At 45.1% G+C, this 20,562-nt stretch overlaps 2 protein-coding genes across 2 annotated transcripts; both read right to left on the reverse strand.

Moving 5' to 3' along the window:
* Window positions 1-426: 426 nt before the first annotated feature.
* Window positions 427-19,842, reverse strand: LOC148047525 (uncharacterized). The gene is made up of 2 exons (XM_087708361.1): window positions 16,106-19,842; window positions 427-2,063 (listed from the first exon to the last, which is right to left on the reverse strand). The coding sequence occupies exon 1, from the start codon at window positions 19,201-19,203 to the stop codon at window positions 16,660-16,662; it is 2,544 nt and encodes an 847-aa protein (XP_087564487.1). The 5' UTR covers window positions 19,204-19,842; the 3' UTR covers window positions 427-2,063; window positions 16,106-16,659.
* Window positions 2,135-4,864, reverse strand: LOC148047526 (uncharacterized). The gene has a single exon (XM_087708363.1). The coding sequence runs from the start codon at window positions 4,635-4,637 to the stop codon at window positions 2,598-2,600; it is 2,040 nt and encodes a 679-aa protein (XP_087564489.1). The 5' UTR covers window positions 4,638-4,864; the 3' UTR covers window positions 2,135-2,597.
* Window positions 19,843-20,562: the final 720 nt, after the last annotated feature.

Genomic DNA, 20,562 nt, shown 5'->3' on the forward strand with positions numbered 1-20,562 from the left:
GCAGTTGTCGCAGAAGGATACCATGGTCGATGGTATCGAAAGCCGCTGAGAGGTCAAGGAGAACCAGGATGGACGCGTGGCCTCCATCTCTGGCTCTCCAGAGATCATCGGTCAATGCGACCAAAGCGGTTTCTGTGCTGTAACCAGGCCTGAAGCCGGACTGGAAGGGGTCAAGATAGTTAGCTTCCTCCAAGGTACGCTGAAGCTGGAAGGCCACCACCTTCTCAACAACCTTCCCCACAAAGGGGAGGTTGGAGACTGGATCCAAGTGGGGGGGGGACCTGTCCCTAGTGGCAGTCTTTCCAGCGCAGGACGATGGGGCTTTCCAGTTAGATATATGCCCCAAGGAGTCTGAGGCCCTTGGACATGTACAGCTGGCCCACATTACATCAGTCCAGGATGCAGGACAAGACATGGGACCCACCGGAGAATAGTGGTGGAGTTCATTGGCAGCTGGTGGTTTGGGACCCTGCTAGTGACATCGATTCTGTCTGGCAGCTATTTGACGTGGTGGCGGGAGAGTTGCCTGTCTGAAGGTTATGATGATGGGGGATGGAGTTTTTCCACCGAGCCTGGCAGTCAAACAATGGTGCTGCTTTGGGAGCGGTTTGGTGAGGCCATGTTTGAGACGTTGGTCCTGGCAGCGTGGGGAGTTGAAGGGCGGAGGCAACAGCCACACTGAGGGCCCTGTTGCAGTTCAGTCAAGCCAGCGGGTCCACCCACCCAGTTCTGCCTGGCCAGCCTGAAACTCCGGCTAGATGACAGTCATGGCAGATCTCAGGAGACCCAAGTGGTGAGGGGACCTGGGACCAGGCCCCTCCTTGACAGAGTTTGGCAGAAGCTCTGGCCAAAACCAAGGTGAGGCAACAAGACTTTTTAATAGTAGAAAACAATGGATGCCCCCTCGGCAGGGCAGCCCACCTCTGGCACGGCAGTGACCAGTGCCTAGGGGAGCTCATCAGATCCCATTGATTCCAGGGTGGCCTCTGGGCAAAGGTGGGATTCAGCCAGTTCGGATCAGTTTCGGCAAGCCAGTTGTTAAAATTCTCCGCGGTTCAGTGAACCGGCTAATCCCACAATTGGCTGGTCCCACCACCACACATTTTTGGGGCCTGAAAAACAGCTAAAAATGCCCCACAAAACCCTCTCAGAAACAGCTTGAAAATGGCCTGGAAGTGGCAAAAAAATGGTCCAAAAACCAGCCCTGAAAATGTCTAAAAATGGCCCAAAACGGCCCCCAAAACGTCCCAGAAACAGGCCGAAAAAGAGCCAAAACCCACCCCAGAAAACAGCCTGGAAATGGCCAGAAAACAGCCAAACATCCCAAAATACAGCACACAAAATGGCTATGAACAGCCCCAAAATTGGCCAAAAACCACCCTGGAAACACCCTGAAAAACAGCCCCAAATATTGCCCAAAATACAATCTGACAACAGTCTGAAAATGGCCCAAAAATGGGCTGGTAAATGGCCCAGAAATTGTCCAAATATTTTCCCCAAAGCAGCCCCCCAAATGGCCCCAAACCAGCCAGTAAATGGCCTGAAAATGGCCCCCAAACACTCTGGAAACTGCCTAAAAAGAACCCCAAAACTGGGCCAAAAACAATCCATAACAGGCCAGAAAATGCCCCAAAAGGGCCTGAAAAATGGCCAAAAACAGCCAAAAGAAAGGCCCCAAAACAGCCCATAAATGGCCTGTAAAATATACCCCAGGAACTGCCTAAAAACAACCACAAAACAAACAAAAACAGCACAAAAATGTGTGAAAAACTAATGGAAGCGTTTGGGATTATGAGCACACAGAAATGAATCCCTTTGTGAGCTTGAGCTCCTCCCAAGAAGCTTCCAGTAGTTCCACTCGGGCTTCCACAGGGGCCAACACAAGTGACGTCAAGATAGCTATGCCCTCCTGTCCACTTCCACCACAGCCCTCCACCCAGGTCAAACAGAACCATGATGCAGCCCTCAATGAAATCTAGTTTGACAACCCTGCGATAAGGAGTCATTTTGGCCAAAAGTATTATCCACAGACTGGCCATTTGAAAGCCCCTCCCATGTGAGTCCTCTGGTGTTTCACTAGGTTCGAATTGAAATGAAAACTTTTTCCGTGTTTTTCATGTGACCTCCGGTGTATCACCATGTTGGAATTCTGACTGAAACTTTTGCCACAAAGAGGACACTGATACGGTTTCTCCTACGTGTCCTCTGGTGTTTAACCAAACTGGAATTCTTGGTGAAACGTTTCTCACAGTCAGCACATTCAAAAGCATTCTCTTCTGTGTGTATCATCTGGTGATTTGTGAGCTGTAATTTTGTAATGAAACCTTTTCCACAGTCAAGACATTCAAAGGGGTTCTCTCCCGTGTGAGACCTCTGATGTTTCATTAAGCTAAATTCTGAGTGAAACTTTTGCCACAAAAAGTACACTCATTCGGTTTCGCTCCTATAAGGGTTCTCTCGTGACTCATGAGGTACAATTTTGTAATGAAATATTCCCCACAATATGGACAAGGATATGATTTCTCTCCTGTGTGAGTCCTCTGGTGTCGCACCAGGTGGAAATTGGAACTGAAACTTGTCCCACAAATCGGACACTCCTACGGTTTCTCTCCTGTGTGAGTCCTCTGGTGTACCACCAGCTGGGAATTGCGACTGAAACTTTTCCCACAGTCAGGACATTCAAAGGGTTTCTCTCCTGTGTGAGTCCTCTGGTGTACCACCAGCTGGGAATTGCAACTGAAACTTTTCCCACAAACAGGACATTCAAAGGGTTTCTCTCCTGTGTGAGACCTCTGGTGTACCACCAGCTGGGAATTGCAACTGAAACTTTTCCCACAAACAGGACATTCAAAGGGTTTCTCTCCTGTGTGAGTCCTCTGGTGTACCACCAGCTGGGAATTGCAACTGAAACTTTTCCCACAAACAGGACATTCAAAGGGTTTCTCTCCTGTGTGAGACCTCTGGTGTACCACCAGCTGGGAATTGCAACTGAAACTTTTCCCACAGTCAGGACATTCAAAGGGTTTCTCTCCTGTGTGAGTCCTCTGGTGTACCACCAGCTGGGAATTGCAACTGAAACTTTTCCCACAAACAGGACATTCAAAGGGTTTCTCTCCTGTGTGAGACCTCTGGTGTACCACCAGCTGGGAATTGCAACTGAAACTTTTCCCACAAACAGGACATTCAAAGGGTTTCTCTCCTGTGTGAGACCTCTGGTGTACCACCAGCTGGGAATTGCGACTGAAACTTTTCCCACAGTCAGGACATTCAAAGGGTTTCTCTCCTGTGTGAGTCCTCTGGTGTACCACCAGCTGGGAATTGCAACTGAAACTTTTCCCACAAACAGGACATTCAAAGGGTTTCTCTCCTGTGTGAGACCTCTGGTGTACCACCAGCTGGGAATTGCAACTGAAACTTTTCCCACAAACAGGACATAAAAAGGGTTTCTCTCCTGTGTGAGTCCTCTGGTGTACCACCAGCTGGGAATTGCGACTGAAACTTTTCCCACAGTCAGGACATTCAAAGGGTTTCTCTCCTGTGTGAGTCCTCTGGTGTACCACCAGCTGGGAATTGCGACTGAAACTTTTCCCACAGTCAGGACATTCAAAGGGTTTCTCTCCTGTGTGAGTCCTCTGGTGTACCACCAGCTGGGAATTGCAACTGAAACTTTTCCCACAAACAGGACATTCAAAGGGTTTCTCTCCTGTGTGAGTCCTCTGGTGTTTCACTAGGTGGGAATTCTGATTGAAACCTGTCCCACAGTCAGGGCATTCAAAGGGTTTCTCTCCTGTGTGAGTCCTCTGGTGTATCACTAGGTTGGAATTCTGACTAAAACTTTTCCCACAGTCAGGACATTCAAAGGGTTTCTCTCCTGTGTGAGCCCTCTGGTGTATCACTAGGTTGGCATTCTGACTGAAACCTTTCCCACAGACAGGACATTCATAGGGTTTCTCTCCTGTGTGAGTCCTCTGGTGTTTCACTAGGCTGGAATTCTGCCTGAAACATTTCCCACAGTCAGGACATTCAAAGGGTTTCTCTCCTGTGTGAGTCCTCTGGTGTATCACTAGGCTGGAATTCTGACTGAAACCTTTCCCACAGTCAGGACATTCAAAGGGTTTCTCTCCTGTGTGTGTCCTCTGGTGTACCTCTAGGTGGGAATTCTGACTGAAACCTTTCCCACAGTCAGGACATTCAAAGGGTTTCTCTCCTGTGTGAGTCCTCTGGTGTTGCACTACGTCGGAATTCTGATTGAAACTTTTCCCACAGTCAGGACATTCGAAAGGTTTCTCTCCTGTGTGAGTCCTCTGGTGTATCACTAGGCTGGAATAACGACTGAAACCTTTCCCACAGTCAGGACATTCAAAGGGTTTCTCTCCTGTGTGAGTCCTCTGGTGTATCACTAGGCTGGAATAACGACTGAAACCTTTCCCACAGTCAGGACATTCAAAGGGTTTCTCTCCTGTGTGTGTCCTCTGGTGTCTCAACAGGCTGGAATAATTACTGAAACCTTTCCCACAAACCGGACACTCGTACGGTTTCTCTCCTGTATGAGTCCTCTGGTGTATCACCAGTTTGGATCTGTTACTGAAACATTTCCCACAGTCAGAACATTCATATGATTCCTTTTTTGTGTGCATCGTCAAATATATTACCAGGCTGGAGTTCAGACTGAAACTTTTCTTACAATCAGGATTCACTCTGGTTTGAGTTCTCTAATGTATCAGCAAGTGGCAAAGCCTACTTCCTTGGGAGCACATGTAGGGCTCCTCCCCTATGTGGGTCCTTCCATGAACCAACCACAAGGAGCAGTTTTGACTAAAGCTTTGGCCAGATTAATATTGGTTTTCTCCAATGTGGATAATTTCGTGCACACTCAGTTGTGATTTGAAATACACACTTTGCCCACAATAGTCACATATGTGGACCTGGAAAAGGGGATCACATGACCCTAGAACCGTCATAAATGTGAGTTAGCTGCCAAGGATTCAAATATAGATCACGTTACCATGAGGCTTCTGCAATAGTCATAAGTGTGAAAAATGGTCATAAGTCAGGTTTTTCAGTGCCACTGTCACTTTGAATAGTTACTAAATGAACTGTTATAAGTCGAGGACTACCTGTAATGTATCCCTGTGTTCTGCATACTCTACTTTTTCCAGTTCGAAATCTCTTCCCGATTACCTGCTGGGGAAGAAGGAGAATTTTGTGGGTTTCTGTAGGAGATGGAAATGTTTTGATTTCTGGCTTGATTGAATTTCCTTTTTAACGTTGCTTGTTATTCTCAGTTGTCCGGAGTTCTCTTATTGGCATCCTCTTTGCCTGTAAATTCAAAGAAATTGTTTATAAAATGGTTGCAGAAGATGTAAAAAAGAAAACTATATACATTAAAGGTAAAAAGGAACTATTCCACAATGCTAAAATAATCTTAGATTAATTATTATTTATTTGACATATTGAAGATTACGGAGATCCAAGTTCACATTTGTATGCAACCATGAAATTCTCTGGTTGACTTGGGTCAATACAAATTCTTAGAACAGCAATTATTGTCTAGAATCACTGTAATTAAGATGAATACAATATATAACAGAATAATAGAGTGGGACGGGACCTTAAAGGTCTTCTAGTCCATCCCTCTGCTCTACCATTTCAGAAGTGGCCGTCAAATCTCTTTTTGAAAGCTTCCAGTGTGGCAAAAGAAAGAGGCTTTTGCCCGCCCCGCCGCTATGTCCGACATAGAGGCGTCCCAACTCTATGTCGGACGTAGCGGCGAAGCGGGCAAAGCTGCTTTTTAAAAAAAATGTTTTTATTAACAAACATGTAAAATACACAAACACAAAAATTAGACGTACACCACATTTATACAATACAGCACGAACAGGAACTTCCTGTTTTTTATAATAGCAATCATCAATCGATACCGCTCACCTTATATTATTTCCCCTTCTATTGTATTTCATTTAGATTTCACCATTCTTAAACCTCTTATTTTACTCATAACTATTATTTTTGAGTTTTGTTATATTCTTCCATTGATTTTTGTTTCTTTCCTCCATCCACCTATATCATTTATCCCATATCTGGTAGAATTCTGATTCTTCCCTTCCCTGGATTTCTTTAGTTAGTTTATCCATTTCGCCACAGTCCATAATCTTTCGTATTATTTCATCTTCATTTGGGATTAATTTGTTTTGCCCAGCCTCTGAGCAAAAGAAAGTGCCAGCCCGGCAGCAGAGACGGGTAAAAGACCCGCTTCTGCTGGCGGGCTGCCCCGACACAGAGAAAGAAAGCTGGCCAGCTGCCCTCCCTGCCTCTCCTACCCCCTTCTCTCTCTTCTCAAACAAACTCTCTCTCAAATTGAGAGTTTGTTTGAGTGAAGAAACAAACACACGCACACACACACACACACAAACACACACACAAACACACACAAAAACACACATATTACTTTAAAAATTACATTAATTTTGAATTCCTCCCCCTCCCTCCGACCCACATACCTTTTCCAACTATTTCACAATCACCAAGGATTTCAACTCTGCTCTTGCCTGCCATCATGAAAATGTAAAAATACAAAAGGAAAAAGGCAAGTGCTGCTGAGCTCAGGCTGGGTTAGCTGCTGCCAGAGTCCCCAATGGATGACTCTGCTTAAGTGTTTAAAAAAGCCTTTTCTTTTTAGTTATAGGTTGCTTCTTTCTTTGGTTAGTTTCCATCCATCGATTCTTTTGGTACTTTGGAAAATAAATGGACGTCTTTGTCTTCATAGGAGCCCCTTAAATATTGGAACACTGTTGTTATGTCTCCGCTAGTCCTTCTCATTAGACTAGAAATGCCCAATGTAGGTTTTAACCTCCAGCACCCTAATTACCCAAAATACATTTTCTGTTTTAGACTTTACAAATACTTGTAAGTGATACTCCATTTAAACAATTGCAGATGGAGATATCTGAGTTTATATTACAAGGGATGAAACCAAGAATTACGTATAAATTATTCCAAGACGTTAAGGAAAGAGGAGGTTGGTTTACCAGATTGCTGCTTCGATCCTTGGAAGAGGCGCCAGAGTCTCTCTGCATGTCACTCTCCCCTCTCGTCTTCCGTGTTTCGGAAGAAGTTCCTCGGTGCTCCTTTTTCCCCATCCTTTCTAGCAATTCAGTACTCGATGGTTTTAACTCCTTTAAGGTCAACTGGAGAGGCCGCAATTTCACTGTTGGCTCTTCAGTCACAGATGCTGCCATCTCCTGACAGGAGGCTGAAAAACAGGCTTGTCCTATCTAACAATGCCATTGGCCAGATCCTCTCACTGATTATGTGCTATCAGTCATGTTCAGACTCCTAGCAACCTATATTTGCAGCTGAGTGACGAGAAATATGTACTGAAAAACTGCTATCACTCAGGTCCTTCTCTCTGTTACCCAATTCCTACAACTGTTCATCGTATGTTTTACCCTCCTGTTCCCTACATGACTTTGTTCTTCTTCTCTGCACTCTTTTTGCAGCCTAAACACTTTTGTATTCTGGTGACCAAAACTGGATGCAGGATTCAAAGTGTAGCCTTACTACAGTATAACACAATACTAACACTTTATATGATCTTGATACCATCCCTGTGATGCTGCAGAGCAGGACTGAATTGACTTTTTCGGCAATTACAGCGCACTGCGATTGTTTCTAGGTCCCTGACACAATTTCTGCTCTTGAGCCAAGTACAACCTCTTCTATAGATGTGCATTTAGATTTTCTTGCCTAAGTGTAAGTTTCTCACCACTGAATTGCATTTTACTGGAAAGGGCCCAGGGCTCACATGTGTCAAGATCCTTCTGTATCTTGGGCTTATCCTCTAAAGCAGTGAGGGCAGACCTTTTAAGGGACGTGACCCGGAACAGAAGGTGCCAAGTGGGCATACAAGCACTGGGAAATGAACATCCCGTTTCTGACACACCCATGTGCACCAGCCAGCTTTTCTTCCGGTTACTGGCGTGCATGCGTGCACAACAATCAGCTGACCATTTCACATGCCACAATAGAAACCAGAAGACCAGCACTTCCAGTTTCCGGAACTGCCACACACGTTAAGAAAAGCTGATTGTCACAAGTGCACGTGTGCCAGAAATCCAGAAGAGGAATGGGCGATGCTGCATGTGCCAGCCGACATGGTTCCGCATTTGCACATGTGCTATAGGTTCGCCATCACTGGTTTGAAGCATTGGCTGTTCCCTGCAACTGAATGTCACCTGCAAATTTGATGATGAGTTCTCTTCCAATCTCTTCATCTAAGTCATGTTTGAACAAACTGGATATTCTAGCACTCAAGCTGCTGTCCCAAAGATGCTTTTCAAAACCCACGTTTTGCAGGAGTAGAGTTCCAAACTTTTACCACCAAGGTATCAACAGAAATCCTGAGGACTGTGTGCTTCTCCCAAGACTTGTCTTCCTGAGACTCCAAACAGTAGGGAGCTTCAGTGCAGTGTCAATTAGCAACCAAATAGAGGTGCCAACAGGTACAGAGATGAAAATAAGTAACAGCTGATTGAAACTTCCCTAAGCACCAAACAGGTAAATATGTTGCTGCCAATCAAGCACGAAGAAAACACTGTACCTTATGCCTTCCCCTTGATTTTCAAGTTCCCTTTTGAATCTGTTTTTGAAAAAATTATTGCAAATGCTGATAGCAGTTAGGAAAGAAGCTTACATGAAATGCCCTCAGTTAGGTTGGCATTGTGATGTAGAGCTTTGTTGTGGTGTCCCATGTCTCCTGTGCCTAATTCCATTTTAAACTTGGGGAACATGTAATTCTGTTGATGCAAAGGGGGTGTAGAAAGATATCACCCACCCTCTCCTAGAAAAATGAAATGTAGGAAATATTAAAAAGACAGAATATTATACCTCCCTGGATGAGAAAAGGAGAAACATGCTCTTGGAAAGCAGCCCCCACCTTTGTTAATAGCCCCAGAAAGACAAAAGACATCTCATCTGCAACACAAACGACCTTCAGCTCCAGGGTGATGGGATTAGCCCTCCTCATTCAGATCCAAACAAGGACAAAGTCTTTAAGCCATAATAGGAATTGCCCAAAGCCCCACACAGCAAGACTCAACCCTGTTTTTCGGCCTCCTATCAAGAGATGGCAGCATTTGTAACTGGAAAGCCAACAGTACAATTGCGTCGTCTGAGGCTGAGTTTAAAGGAGATAAGAGCCAAGGTGGCGCAGTGGTTAAATGCAGCACTGCAGGCTACTGCTAGATCAGCAGGTCAGCGGTTCAAATCTCACCGGCTCAGGGTTGACTCAGCCTTCCATCCTTCCGAGGTGGGTAAAATGAGGACCCAGATTGTTGGGGGAAATATGCTGACTCTCTGTAAACCGCTTAGAGAGGCCTGAAAGCCCTATGAAGCGGTATATAAGTCTACTGCTATTGCTATATTGCTATAAAACCATCGAGAACTGCATGGCTAGAAAGGATGGGAGCAGGCGAGAAGCCCAGAGGAACTTCCTCTTCTGAAACAGTCCCAGGGTGGATTTCAATTTTTTTAAATCTAAAGGGTCTGTGGGCGTGGCTAGATGGGGGCACTCACGCGCACTCAGTCGTATTCCCCCCCTCCTAGCCACGCCCACAGAACCGGCGAATATTTCTGTTTTCTCAGCTGGAAGGCTGGCAAAGGAGCCTCGCTTTCCCGCTGCCGCAGCTGCTTCTCTCTCAGCGCCGAACGATCCATGCCCCCCCCCAACACACACATCGCACAAAGCAGGTAGACACCCCCTCCCCATCTAGCTGCTTTCTGTAGCCACGGCTGCCAATCAATTTCCAAAAAGAAGAGAGCACAGAGGAGCTGTGACTGCCGGAACCCACCCCTGGTCCAAAGCTTCTCCGCCATTCTCAGCACCCAGAAGCTGCTGGGGAGGAGAGTTCCTTCGCGCCCTTCGGAGTTTCTCGCACACAGGACAGGCGCGACCTGGGAGACACAGGGAAACTCCGCAGGGCGCGAAGGAACGAGCGCGGCAGCGGCGGCGCTGGGAAGGTGCTGCCCCCGGAGCCCAAGGGTGGGCTGGCTAGCGAGCGGGCGCCTTTCCCTGTGTCTCCCAAGTCGCGCCCCGCCCGTCCTGTGTGCGATAAACTCCGCAGGGCGCGAAGATCTTCTAACCCCATCCTCCAGCAGGGAGCCAGAAGGGTGGGAGTAGTTGCACCTCTGGATCACAGTGGAAAAGGCTCTTCTTGATTCCACCCATCAGAATTCCTTAGCAGATGGCATCTGCCAATGGCCCCTTCCACTGGAACTAGTGGGGCAAGCTAGGTCCATTAGCAATAGCAATAGCAATAGCAATAGCAATAGCAATAGCAGTAGACTTATATACCGCTTCATAGGGCTTTCAGGCCTCTCTAAGCGGTTTACAGAGAGTCAGCATATTGCCCCCAACAATCTGGGTCCTCATTTTACCCACCTCGGAAGGATGGAAGGCTGAGTCAACCCTGAGCCGGTGAGATTTGAACCGCTGAACTGCTGATCTAGCAGTAGCCTGCAGTGCTGCATTTAACCACTGCGCCACCTTGGCTCTTATAATTCCACAGACACCTTGGATGTATGCCATTATAGGGTCTTAATTGTAATACCTTGAATTGGACCCAGAAGCAAACTGGCACACATGCACTAATGTAACAGCAATCTTAAATGTGCCACCCTAGGGCGCCCCCAGAACTCTGCGCCGCTGCATTCTGCACTGGCTGTAGCTTCTGAATAATCTTCAAGCATAGCCTCATGCAGAGCACATTGCAGCAATCTAACTGAGAGGCTATCAAGGCAGGAGTGACTATGCGCAGGAGGGTCTCACAGGTCCAATACAGGCGCAACCGGTGTAAACATGAAGCGGTGCAAAAGCCCACCCAGCCACAACTACTGCCTGCATTTGAGCCTTAAAAAACTAAACCATTTTGTTCTTCATCTTAATGGTATAATTGAATGAGATTTGGGAGTAGGTTATTTCCAAGATGTGTGGTTGGGCTGGTGAAGAAAGTGTGAGGCTCAAGAGCTAACATAAAAAGAAAACAGGACCATATTTCCCTGGCAAGATTCTTGCAAAATTTACTTGCAAAATTTTAGAAAGGCTCCTTATGTGAAGATTTTAAAAAGGTGAACTGGACCTCTATTAGGGAGGGGAGTAGAAGATCAGAGGTAACCATTTGGATCCCTTTTCAAAAGGGAATAAATATTATCAGCAGTTCAGTTAGTAAATTGTAGTTAACAGCATTTTGGCATGAAAAGTGGTCTTTAGATTAGAGATTGCAGCTTCTATAGAATAAAGTTAGCATACTTAAAGTGAAATAGGCTTTGGTTATGTTTAGGTTGCATTAGCTAAAATGTGCCAATACCGTCCTTGTTGGTAAGAATTGTTGTCATGTTAGAAGAATGACTAAGGCTGACAGCCTAATCTACTCTGTGTTAAATAAATAAAATGGATGGATGGAAACGAAAGAATACAGAAAAGGTTGGTGAGGCATTTAGTGGATGAGAATGGTGGCTGTTTAGTAAGAAAATCTGTTTGGAATGTGCATATATATATTCATATGTGGCCATAGCAAAATAATAAATAGAAATAAAAAAGCATGACTGATTTTTACTGTTTTTGATGAAAGTGAGAGGATTAGTGAAGGCTTGGTGCAGCAAGGATCCCACTATCTTACTATTTTATTTTTCTTTATGTACACTGAGAGCATATTCACCAAAGACAAATTCCTTGTGTGTTCAATCACACTTGGTTAATAAACTATTCTATTCTATTTTACTCTACTCTACTCATTTCTATTTCAAATCTAACAAGGAGTTTAGCTTCTCTCTCTTGAAAATGTAAGCTAGAATAAGGCATTATAATGCAAGCTAGCCTTAACTTTCAAACAGTTCATTTAGTGACCAAAGTTACAATGGCATTGAAAAAAGTGTCCGATGACCATTTTCACACTTAGCGACCATTTTCACATTTAGCTACCGTTGCAGCATCCTCATGGTCACGTGATCAAAATTTTGATGGGGTCATGTTTGACAAAATATAAAATTTTTAATCAAGCCCCCCCCCCCGGTCAATGGTGTCCCTCTTTACCAATCTGAAAATCTGGTCAACTTAGGCATACAGGGCTGTTAAAACCAGATGTGAAGCAGCAGCAACTACCGATAACTTTGCAGTTACTTTGTGTTGAGTTTACAAGCCAGCATTAAAACACATCTCATGCCAAGAACTGTGTCACTTGCTGTTTTCTGGTGCGGGAGGCTTGGAACGTGACTGTAAGTCAGTGTTCCCTCCTCCCCCCCCTTTTCTCAAGCTGTTTGCCTACCTGTTCCCTGCATGGTATAAAAAGGCAGGGGAGTATCATGGGAAATGCTGAGGGAACAGTGATAGAGGCCATTGCCGGAGTGGCAGTGGACCTGTTCCTACTGGCAGTCCATCCAGCGCAGGACGATGGGGCTTCCCAGATAGATATATGCCCCAAGGAGTGTGAAGCCCTCAGGCATGTATAGCTGGCCCACATGGCATCAGTCCAGGATGCAGGACAAGAGATGGGACCCACCGGAGAATGGTGGTGGAGTTCATTGGCAGCTGGTGGTTTGGGACCCTGCTACTGACATCAAATCTGTCTGGCAGCTATTTAACGCAGTGGCGGGAGAGGAGCCTGTCTGAAGGTGATGATGATGGGGGGGAGGGGGGGAGTTTTTCCACCGAGACTGGCAGTCAAACAATGATACTGCTTTTGGAGTGATTTGGTGAGGCTATTTTTGCAACGTTGGTCCTGGCAGCATGGGGAATTGAAGGGTGGGAGGCAGCAGCCACACCGAGGCCCCTGTTGAAGTTCAGTCAAGCCAGTGGGTCCACCCACCCAATTCTGCTTGGCCCGCCTGAAACTCCGGCTAGATGATGGTCATGGCAGATCTCAGGAGACCCAAGTGGTGAGGGGACCTGGGACCAGGCCCCTCCTTGACAGAGTTTGGCAGAAGCACTGGCCAAAACCATGGTGAGGCAACAAGACTTTTTAATAGTAGACACCAATGGATGCCCCCTCAGCAGGGCAGCCCACTTCTGGCACGGCAGTGACCAGTGCCTAGGTGAGATCATCAGATCCCATTGAGTCCAGGGTGGCCTATGGGCAGAGGTGGGATTCAGCCAGTTCGGATCAGTTGGGGCAAGCCAGTTGTTAAAATTCTGCCCGGTTCAGTGAACCGGCTAATCCCACCATTGGCTGGTCCCCCCCCCCACATTTTTGGGGCCTGAAAAACAGTTAAAAATGCCCCCCAAAACCCACTCAGAAACAGCTTGGAAATGGCCTGGAAATGGCAAAAAAATGGTCCAAAAAACAGCCCTGAAAATGTCTAAAAATGGCCAAAAACAGCCCCAAAACCATCCCAGAAACAGGCCGAAAAAGAGCCAAAACCCACCCTAGAAAACAACCTGGAAATGGCCCAGAAAATGGCCAAACATCCCAAAATACAGCACACAAAATGGCTGTGAACAGCCCAAAAATGGGCCAAAAACCACCCTGGACATACCCTGAAAAACAGCCCCAAATATCGCCCAAAATACAATCTGACAACAGTCTGAAAATGGCCCAAAATGGGCTGGTAAATGGCCCAGAAATTGTCCAAATATTCCCCCAAAAGCAGCCCCCAAAATGGCCCCAAACCAGCCAGTAAATGGCCTGAAAAATGGGCCAAAATACACCCCAGGAACTGCCTAAAAACAACCCCAAAATAAACAAAAACAGCACAAAAATGGCTCCAAAAAGAGCCTGGAAATGGCCTGAAAAACTGATGGAAGCGTTTGGGATTATGAGCGCACAGAAATGAATCCCTTAGTGAGCCTGAGCTCTTCCCAAGAAGCTTCCATAGGGAGCACAGCCTCTTCTTAAAAGATTCCTCGCCATGGTTTGGAAACTGCTGGTTGGCTGGAGAAGGCTGAAGGAGATGTGGATTCTACAGATTTGAAGTGAACAGATTCGATGTGTGATGAACCGGACTTTGAAGGGAAGTTGCCATATCCAACTGGAAAACTATTTGGACTGGACTGTGGTGAAAATGGATCGACAACATAGATTTATGATTTTGAGGAATAAAACACAATACTGGTTTTATTGTTCTCAACCAAAATATTAAGAAAAAGTTTTATTCATAAGAATCAAACAAAGATATTTCATCCCGGACAGATAACAGACAATGATTATGGTAAATAAAAAGCCATTCTGGACTTTATACAAATTAAATGCAAAACTAAATTGTTAATGCTATTTTAATTTTGCTGTTTATTCACCTATTAACCACTTTGCCTCTCTGTGTAGTAGATTGATGAAAGTCAAATTGTTTGTAAATAGAAGTAGAACTTTATAAATTCTGGGCCTGCTTCACAAGGGGAGGTAAGTAATATTGCTCCGACATACGTATGAATACTCAAGGGGAGGGGATAGTATATGTAAATCTGTTTTTGCACATTTTTTTGCATTCTTTTTAAACCTTGTGTCTATTTTTGCTTTGCTTTTAAAGCTTTGTGGGGTTTTTGGGAGTTTTATTTATATTAATTTTCTGAATAATTTTTTCCCCAAAAAAATCCACAAGGAAGTTCATGTGGCTGCTCTTTACCTATCTTCTAAACTGCCTCCAAATTCATGGAAACATTGAATTATAGGCTTGGAAGAGACCTCGGAGGTCTTCTGGTCCAACCTGCTCTTCAAGACAGGACACTTAACCATCCCTCTCAAATGGTCGTCCAGTGTACTCTTGAAAACCTGCAGTGACCCACAAAACCGGGAGGCAAACTATTCCACTGATTAATTGCTTTGACAAAAAAAAATATCTTCTAGTTTGGGCCTCATTTTAACTAGCTTCCGCCCATTGCTTCTTATCCTGCCATCTGGTGCCCTAGAGGATAAGTCAATCTGCTCTTCTTTGTGTCAGATGCATAAGTACTTGAAAACAGCTATCTTGTCCCCCTTGGTTGCTCTTCTGTGCACATTTTCCAGTGTCTCAACGTTTTTATATCATGGTGACCAGCACTCAACTATGTATTCTAAGTACGATATTGCGTAAAGCATTTCTATATTTTCTTGTTGTCTTGCATTATTCCTCTCTTGATGCAACCTAGGACTACATTGGCTGTTATTGGCAACTACAGCACAATGGTGGCCAAGAGGTACTTGTCCACTCATCAGGCACCCCAGGGATACATGGCCTGCCCTTTTGGAGATCTCCCAGAGGCAGACACCATTTTCATTGCACCCGCAATTCCTTAAGACAGTCTACAAAGTGTTAAGGTAGCTGTAATGCCTGGTAGGGTGGGAGTCAGGCCTAATGACTGCAGGGATCCAGTAGAAGTGGAGATCCTGTTTGTGTTTGTGAGGGTGGTGGTGGGGCTATGTAACCATGTGGGGAGCCTAAGGGGGACGACGGACCTATTGGGACCTGTGAGGAAGGGAGTGGCCTAGGAGGACCCAAGGGTGGGATTCTCCAAAGTCTGAAGTAGCCACTGTTGAGCTTAACAATTTGCACATTCATGTAACGGCTTCATAAGGAAGAGCAAGCGGTGAGGGTAATTCAGCAAAATGAAAAGCCAGTATTCAGATGAGGCCAATATTCAGTGTTCTCACCTACACTCTCAGCGGGAGTTCAGAACTGAAATTCAAACCTTCTCCAAACTCATCAACTTTTGCCTCATATATATTGAGTTGTATGCATTGAGGAAGGGGTTTCAAAGTCAAGGCCCAGGGTCAGATGCGGGCCGCAGGGTGGTTAAATCCAGCCAGCAGGGCTGTCGTGAAAACAGCGGACTGGTCCATGGTGCCTCTGCCAGCATTTGCAAGGGCAGAGGATTGCAAGAGGCCACTGTACCTGAAAATGGAGCTCGAAATCCCATTTTTGTTGGCAAAGCACTTGGGCTTCCACAGGCACCCCCAACAGAAGTGACGTCAAGATAGCTATGCCCCCCTGTCCACTTCCACCAGAGCCCTCCACCCAGGTCAAACAGAACCATGATGCAGCCCTCAATGAAATCTAGTTTGACAACCCTGTGATAAGGAGTCATTTCGGCCAAAAGTACTATCCACAGACTGGCCATTTGAAAGGCGCTCCCATATGAGACCTCTGGTGTTTCACTAGGTTCGAATTGAAATGAAAACTTTTTCCTAAATAGGGCATTCCATGTTTTTCATGTGACCTCCAGTGTATCACCATGTTAGAATTCTAACTGAAACTTTTGCCACAAAGAGGACAATGATACGGTTTCTCCTCTGTGTGTCCTCTGGTGTTTAACCAGACTGGAATTCTTGGTGAAACGTTTCCCACAGTCAGCACATTCAAAAGCATTTTCTCCTGTGTGTATCATCTGGTGATTTGTGAGCTGTAATTTTGTAATGAAACCTTTTCCACAGTCAAGACATTCAAAGGGGTTCTCTCCCGTGTGAGACCTCTGATGTTTCATTAAGCTAAATTCTGAGTTCTGAATTCTTTGCCACAAACAGTACACTCATACGGTTTCGCTCCTATATGGGTTTTCTCGTGACTCATGAGGTACAATTTTGTAATGAAACATTCCCCACAATATGGACAAGGATATGATTTCTCTCCTGTGCGAGTCCTCTGGTGTTGCACCAGGTGGAAATTGGAACTGAAACTTGTTCCACAAATCGGACACTCCTACAGTTTCTCTCCTGTGTGAGTCCACTGGTGTGTCACTAGGTGGGAATTCCGACTGAAACTTTTCCCACAGTCAGGACATTCAAAGGGTTTCTCTCCTGTGTGAGTCCTCTGGTGTACCACCAGCTGGGAATTGCGACTGAAACTTTTCCCACAAACAGGACATTTAAAGGGTTTCTCTCCTGTGTGAGTCCTCTGGTGTGTCACTAGGTCGGAATTCCGAATGAAACTTTTCCCACAAAGAGGACATTCAAAGGGTTTCTCTCCTGTGTGAGTCCTCTGGTGACTCAACAGGGTATACTTGTCACTGAAATCTTTCCCACAGTCAGGACATTCAAAGGGTTTCTCTCCTGTGTGAGTCCTCTGATGTGTCACTAATTGGTAATTCCAACGGAAACCTCTCCCACAATCAGGACATTCAAAGGGTTTCTCTCCTTTGTGAATCCTCTGGTGTGTCACTAGGTAGGAATTCTGACTGAAACTTTTCCCACAGTCAGGACATTCAAAGGGTTTCTCTTCTGCGTGAGTCCTCTGGTGTCTCACTAATTGGGAATTCCAACTGAAACCTTTCCCACAATCAGGACATTCAAAGGGTTTCTCTGCTGTGTGAATCCTCTGGTGTGTCACTAGGTAGGAATTCCGACTGAAACTTTTCCCACAGTCAGAACATTCAAAGGGTTTCTCTTCTGCGTGAGTGCTCTGGTGGTGCACTAGGTTGGAACTCTGATTGAAACATTTCCCACAAACAGGACATTCAAAGGGTTTCTCTTCTGCATGAGTCCTCTGGTGTTGCACTAGGCTGGAACTCTGATTGAAACATTTCCCACAAACAGGACATTCAAAGGGTTTCTCTCCTGTGTGAGTCCTCTGGTGTTGCACTAGGTGGGAATTCTGACTGAAACCTTTCCCACAGTCAGGACATTCAAAGGGTTTCTCTCCTGTGTGAGTCCTCTGGTGTATCACTAGGAAGGAATTCTGACTGAAAGCTTTCCCACAGTCAGGACATTCAAAGGGTTTATCTCCTGTGTGAGTCCTCTGGTGTCTCATCAGGATGGAATTCTGACTGAAACCTTTCCCACAGTCAGGACACTCGTACGGTTTCTCTCCTGTGTGAGTCCTCTGGTGTATCAACAGGACGGACCTGTTACTGAAACTTTTCCCACAATCAGGACATTCGAAAGGTTTCTCTCCTGTGTGAGTCCTCTGGTGTGACACTAGGTCGGAATTCTGACTGAAACCTTTCCCACAAATAGGACATTTAAAGGGTTTCTCTCCTGTATGAGTCCTCTGGTGTATTACTAGGCTGGAATTCTGACTGAAAGCTTTCCCACAGTCAGGACATTCAAAGGGTTTCTCTCCTGTGTGAGTCCTCTGGTGTCTCAACAGAATGGACTTGTGACTGAAACATTTCCTACAGTCAGGACATTCAAAGGGTTTCTCTCCCGTGTGAGTACTCTGGTGTACCACCAGTTGGTAATTGTGATTGAAACCTTTCCCACAGTCAGGACATTCAAAAGGTTTCTCCCCTGTGTGAGTCCTCTGGTGCATCACCAGGTGGGAATTCTGACTGAAACCTTTCCCACAGTCAGAACATTCAAAGGGTTTCTCTCCTGTGTGAGTCCTCTGGTGTATCAACAGGACGGACCTTTTACTGAAACTTTTCCCACAATCAGGACATTCGAAAGGTTTCTCTCCTGTGTGAGTCCTCTGGTGTGTCACCACGCTGGAATTAGCACTAAAACCTTTCCCACAAACAGGACATTTAAAGGGTTTCTCTCCCGTGTGAGTACTCTGGTGTACCACCAGTTGGTAATTGTGATTGAAACCTTTCCCACAGTCAGGACATTCAAAAGGTTTCTCCCCTGTGTGAGTCCTCTGGTGCATCACCAGGTGGGAATTCTGACTGAAACCTTTCCCACAGTCAGAACATTCAAAGGGTTTCTCTCCTGTGTGAGTCCTCTGGTGTATCAACAGGACGGACCTTTTACTGAAACTTTTCCCACAATCAGGACATTCGAAAGGTTTCTCTCCTGTGTGAGTCCTCTGGTGTGTCACCACGCTGGAATTAGCACTAAAACCTTTCCCACAAACAGGACATTTAAAGGGTTTCTCTCCTGTGTGAGTCCTCTGGTGTATCAACAGGACGGACCTGTTACTGAAACTTTTCCCACAATCAGGACATTCGAAAGGTTTCTCCCCTGTGTGAGTCCTCTGGTGCATCACCAGGTGGGAATTCTGACTGAAACCTTTCCCACAGTCAGGACATTTAAAGGGTTTCTCCCCTGTGTGAGTCCTCTGGTGTGCCAACAGGATGGACTTGTAACTGAAACCTTTCCCACAGACAGGACATTCAAAGGGTTTCTCTCCTGTGTGAGTCCTCTGGTGCCTCAACAGGATGGACTTGTACCTGAAACCTTTCCCACACTCAGGACATTCAAAGGGTTTTTCTCCTTTGTGAGTCCTCTGGTGTCTCAACAGGTTGGAATTCTTGCTGAAACATTCCCCGCAATCAGAACATTCATATGATTTCTTTTTTGTATCCATCCTTTAATATATTACCAGGCTGGAGTTCAGACTGAAACTTTTCTCATAGTCAGGATTCTCCCTGGTGGGAGTTCTCTAATGTATCACCAAGTTGCCAAGCCCACTTCCTTGGGAGCACATGTAGGGCTCCTCCCCTATGTGGGCCCTTCCATGAACCAACCACAAGGAGCAGTTCTGACTAAAGCTTTGGCCACATTAATATTGCTTTTCTCCAATGTGGATCATTTCATGCACACTCAGTTGTGATTTGAAATACGAACTTTGCCCACAATAGCCACATCTGTGGAGCTGCAAAAGGGGATCATGTGACCGTAAATCATGGCAACTGTCATAAATGTGAGTTAGCTGCCAAGGATTCAAATATAGATCACGTTACCATGAGGCTTCTGCAATAGTCATAAGTGTGAAAAATGGTCATCAGTCAGGTTTTTCAGTGGCCCTGTCACTTTGAATAGTTACTAAATGAACTGTTATAAGTCGAGAACTACGTGTAATGTATCCTTGTGTTCTGCATACTCTACGTTTTCCAGTTCGAAATCTCTTCTTGATTACCTGCTGGGGAAGAAGGAGAATTTTGTGGATTTCTGTAGGAGATGGAAATGTTTTGATTTCTGGCTTGATTAACTTTCCTTTTTAACGTTGCTTGTTATTCTCAGGTATCCGGAGTTCTCTTATTGGCATCCTCTTTGCCTGTAAGATTCAAAGAAATTGCTTATAAAATGGTTGCAGAAGACATACATATTAAAAAATAATACCATATACATTAAAGGTAAAAAGGAAATATCCCACAATGCTAAAATAACCTTAGATTAATTATGATTTATTTGACACATTGAAGATTACAGAGACACAAGTTCACATTGGTATGCAACCATGGAATTCTCTGGTTGACTTGGGTCAATACAAATTCTTAGAATAGCAATTATTGGCTAGAATCGCTGTAATTAAGATGACTACAGTATATAACAGAATAATAGAGTGGGAAGGGACCTTAACGGTCTTCTAGTCCACCCCTCAGAAGTGGCCGTCAAATCTCTTTTTGAAAGTTTCCAGTGATGGAGGACCCAAAACTTCTGAAGGCAAGCTATTCCATTGGTTGATTGCTGTAATTGGTAGGATTTTTTTTTTGAGTATATTTTTATTATTTTTACATTTAAAACAATGCAGTACCGCAAAGTCAAAGTGAACATACATTCACATTATATAGCCGTGTTGGGGGGGAGATGCCATCTGTAGAACATCTTATAAAATTTTTCTTTATACGACGTAGCCAATGTTAGTTTCCGATTAAGTATCCAAAGTTTTTACCACTTAGCCAATTCCCCATTATAATCAAATTTTTTCACCCAGGAGACCATA

Source organism: Thamnophis sirtalis, unplaced genomic scaffold (genome assembly GCF_051295495.1).
Source record: "Thamnophis sirtalis isolate CommonGarterSnake01/CBP01778 unplaced genomic scaffold, rThaSir2_p1.2 scaffold_3, whole genome shotgun sequence".
Taxonomy (NCBI): Eukaryota; Metazoa; Chordata; class Lepidosauria; order Squamata; family Natricidae; genus Thamnophis; species Thamnophis sirtalis.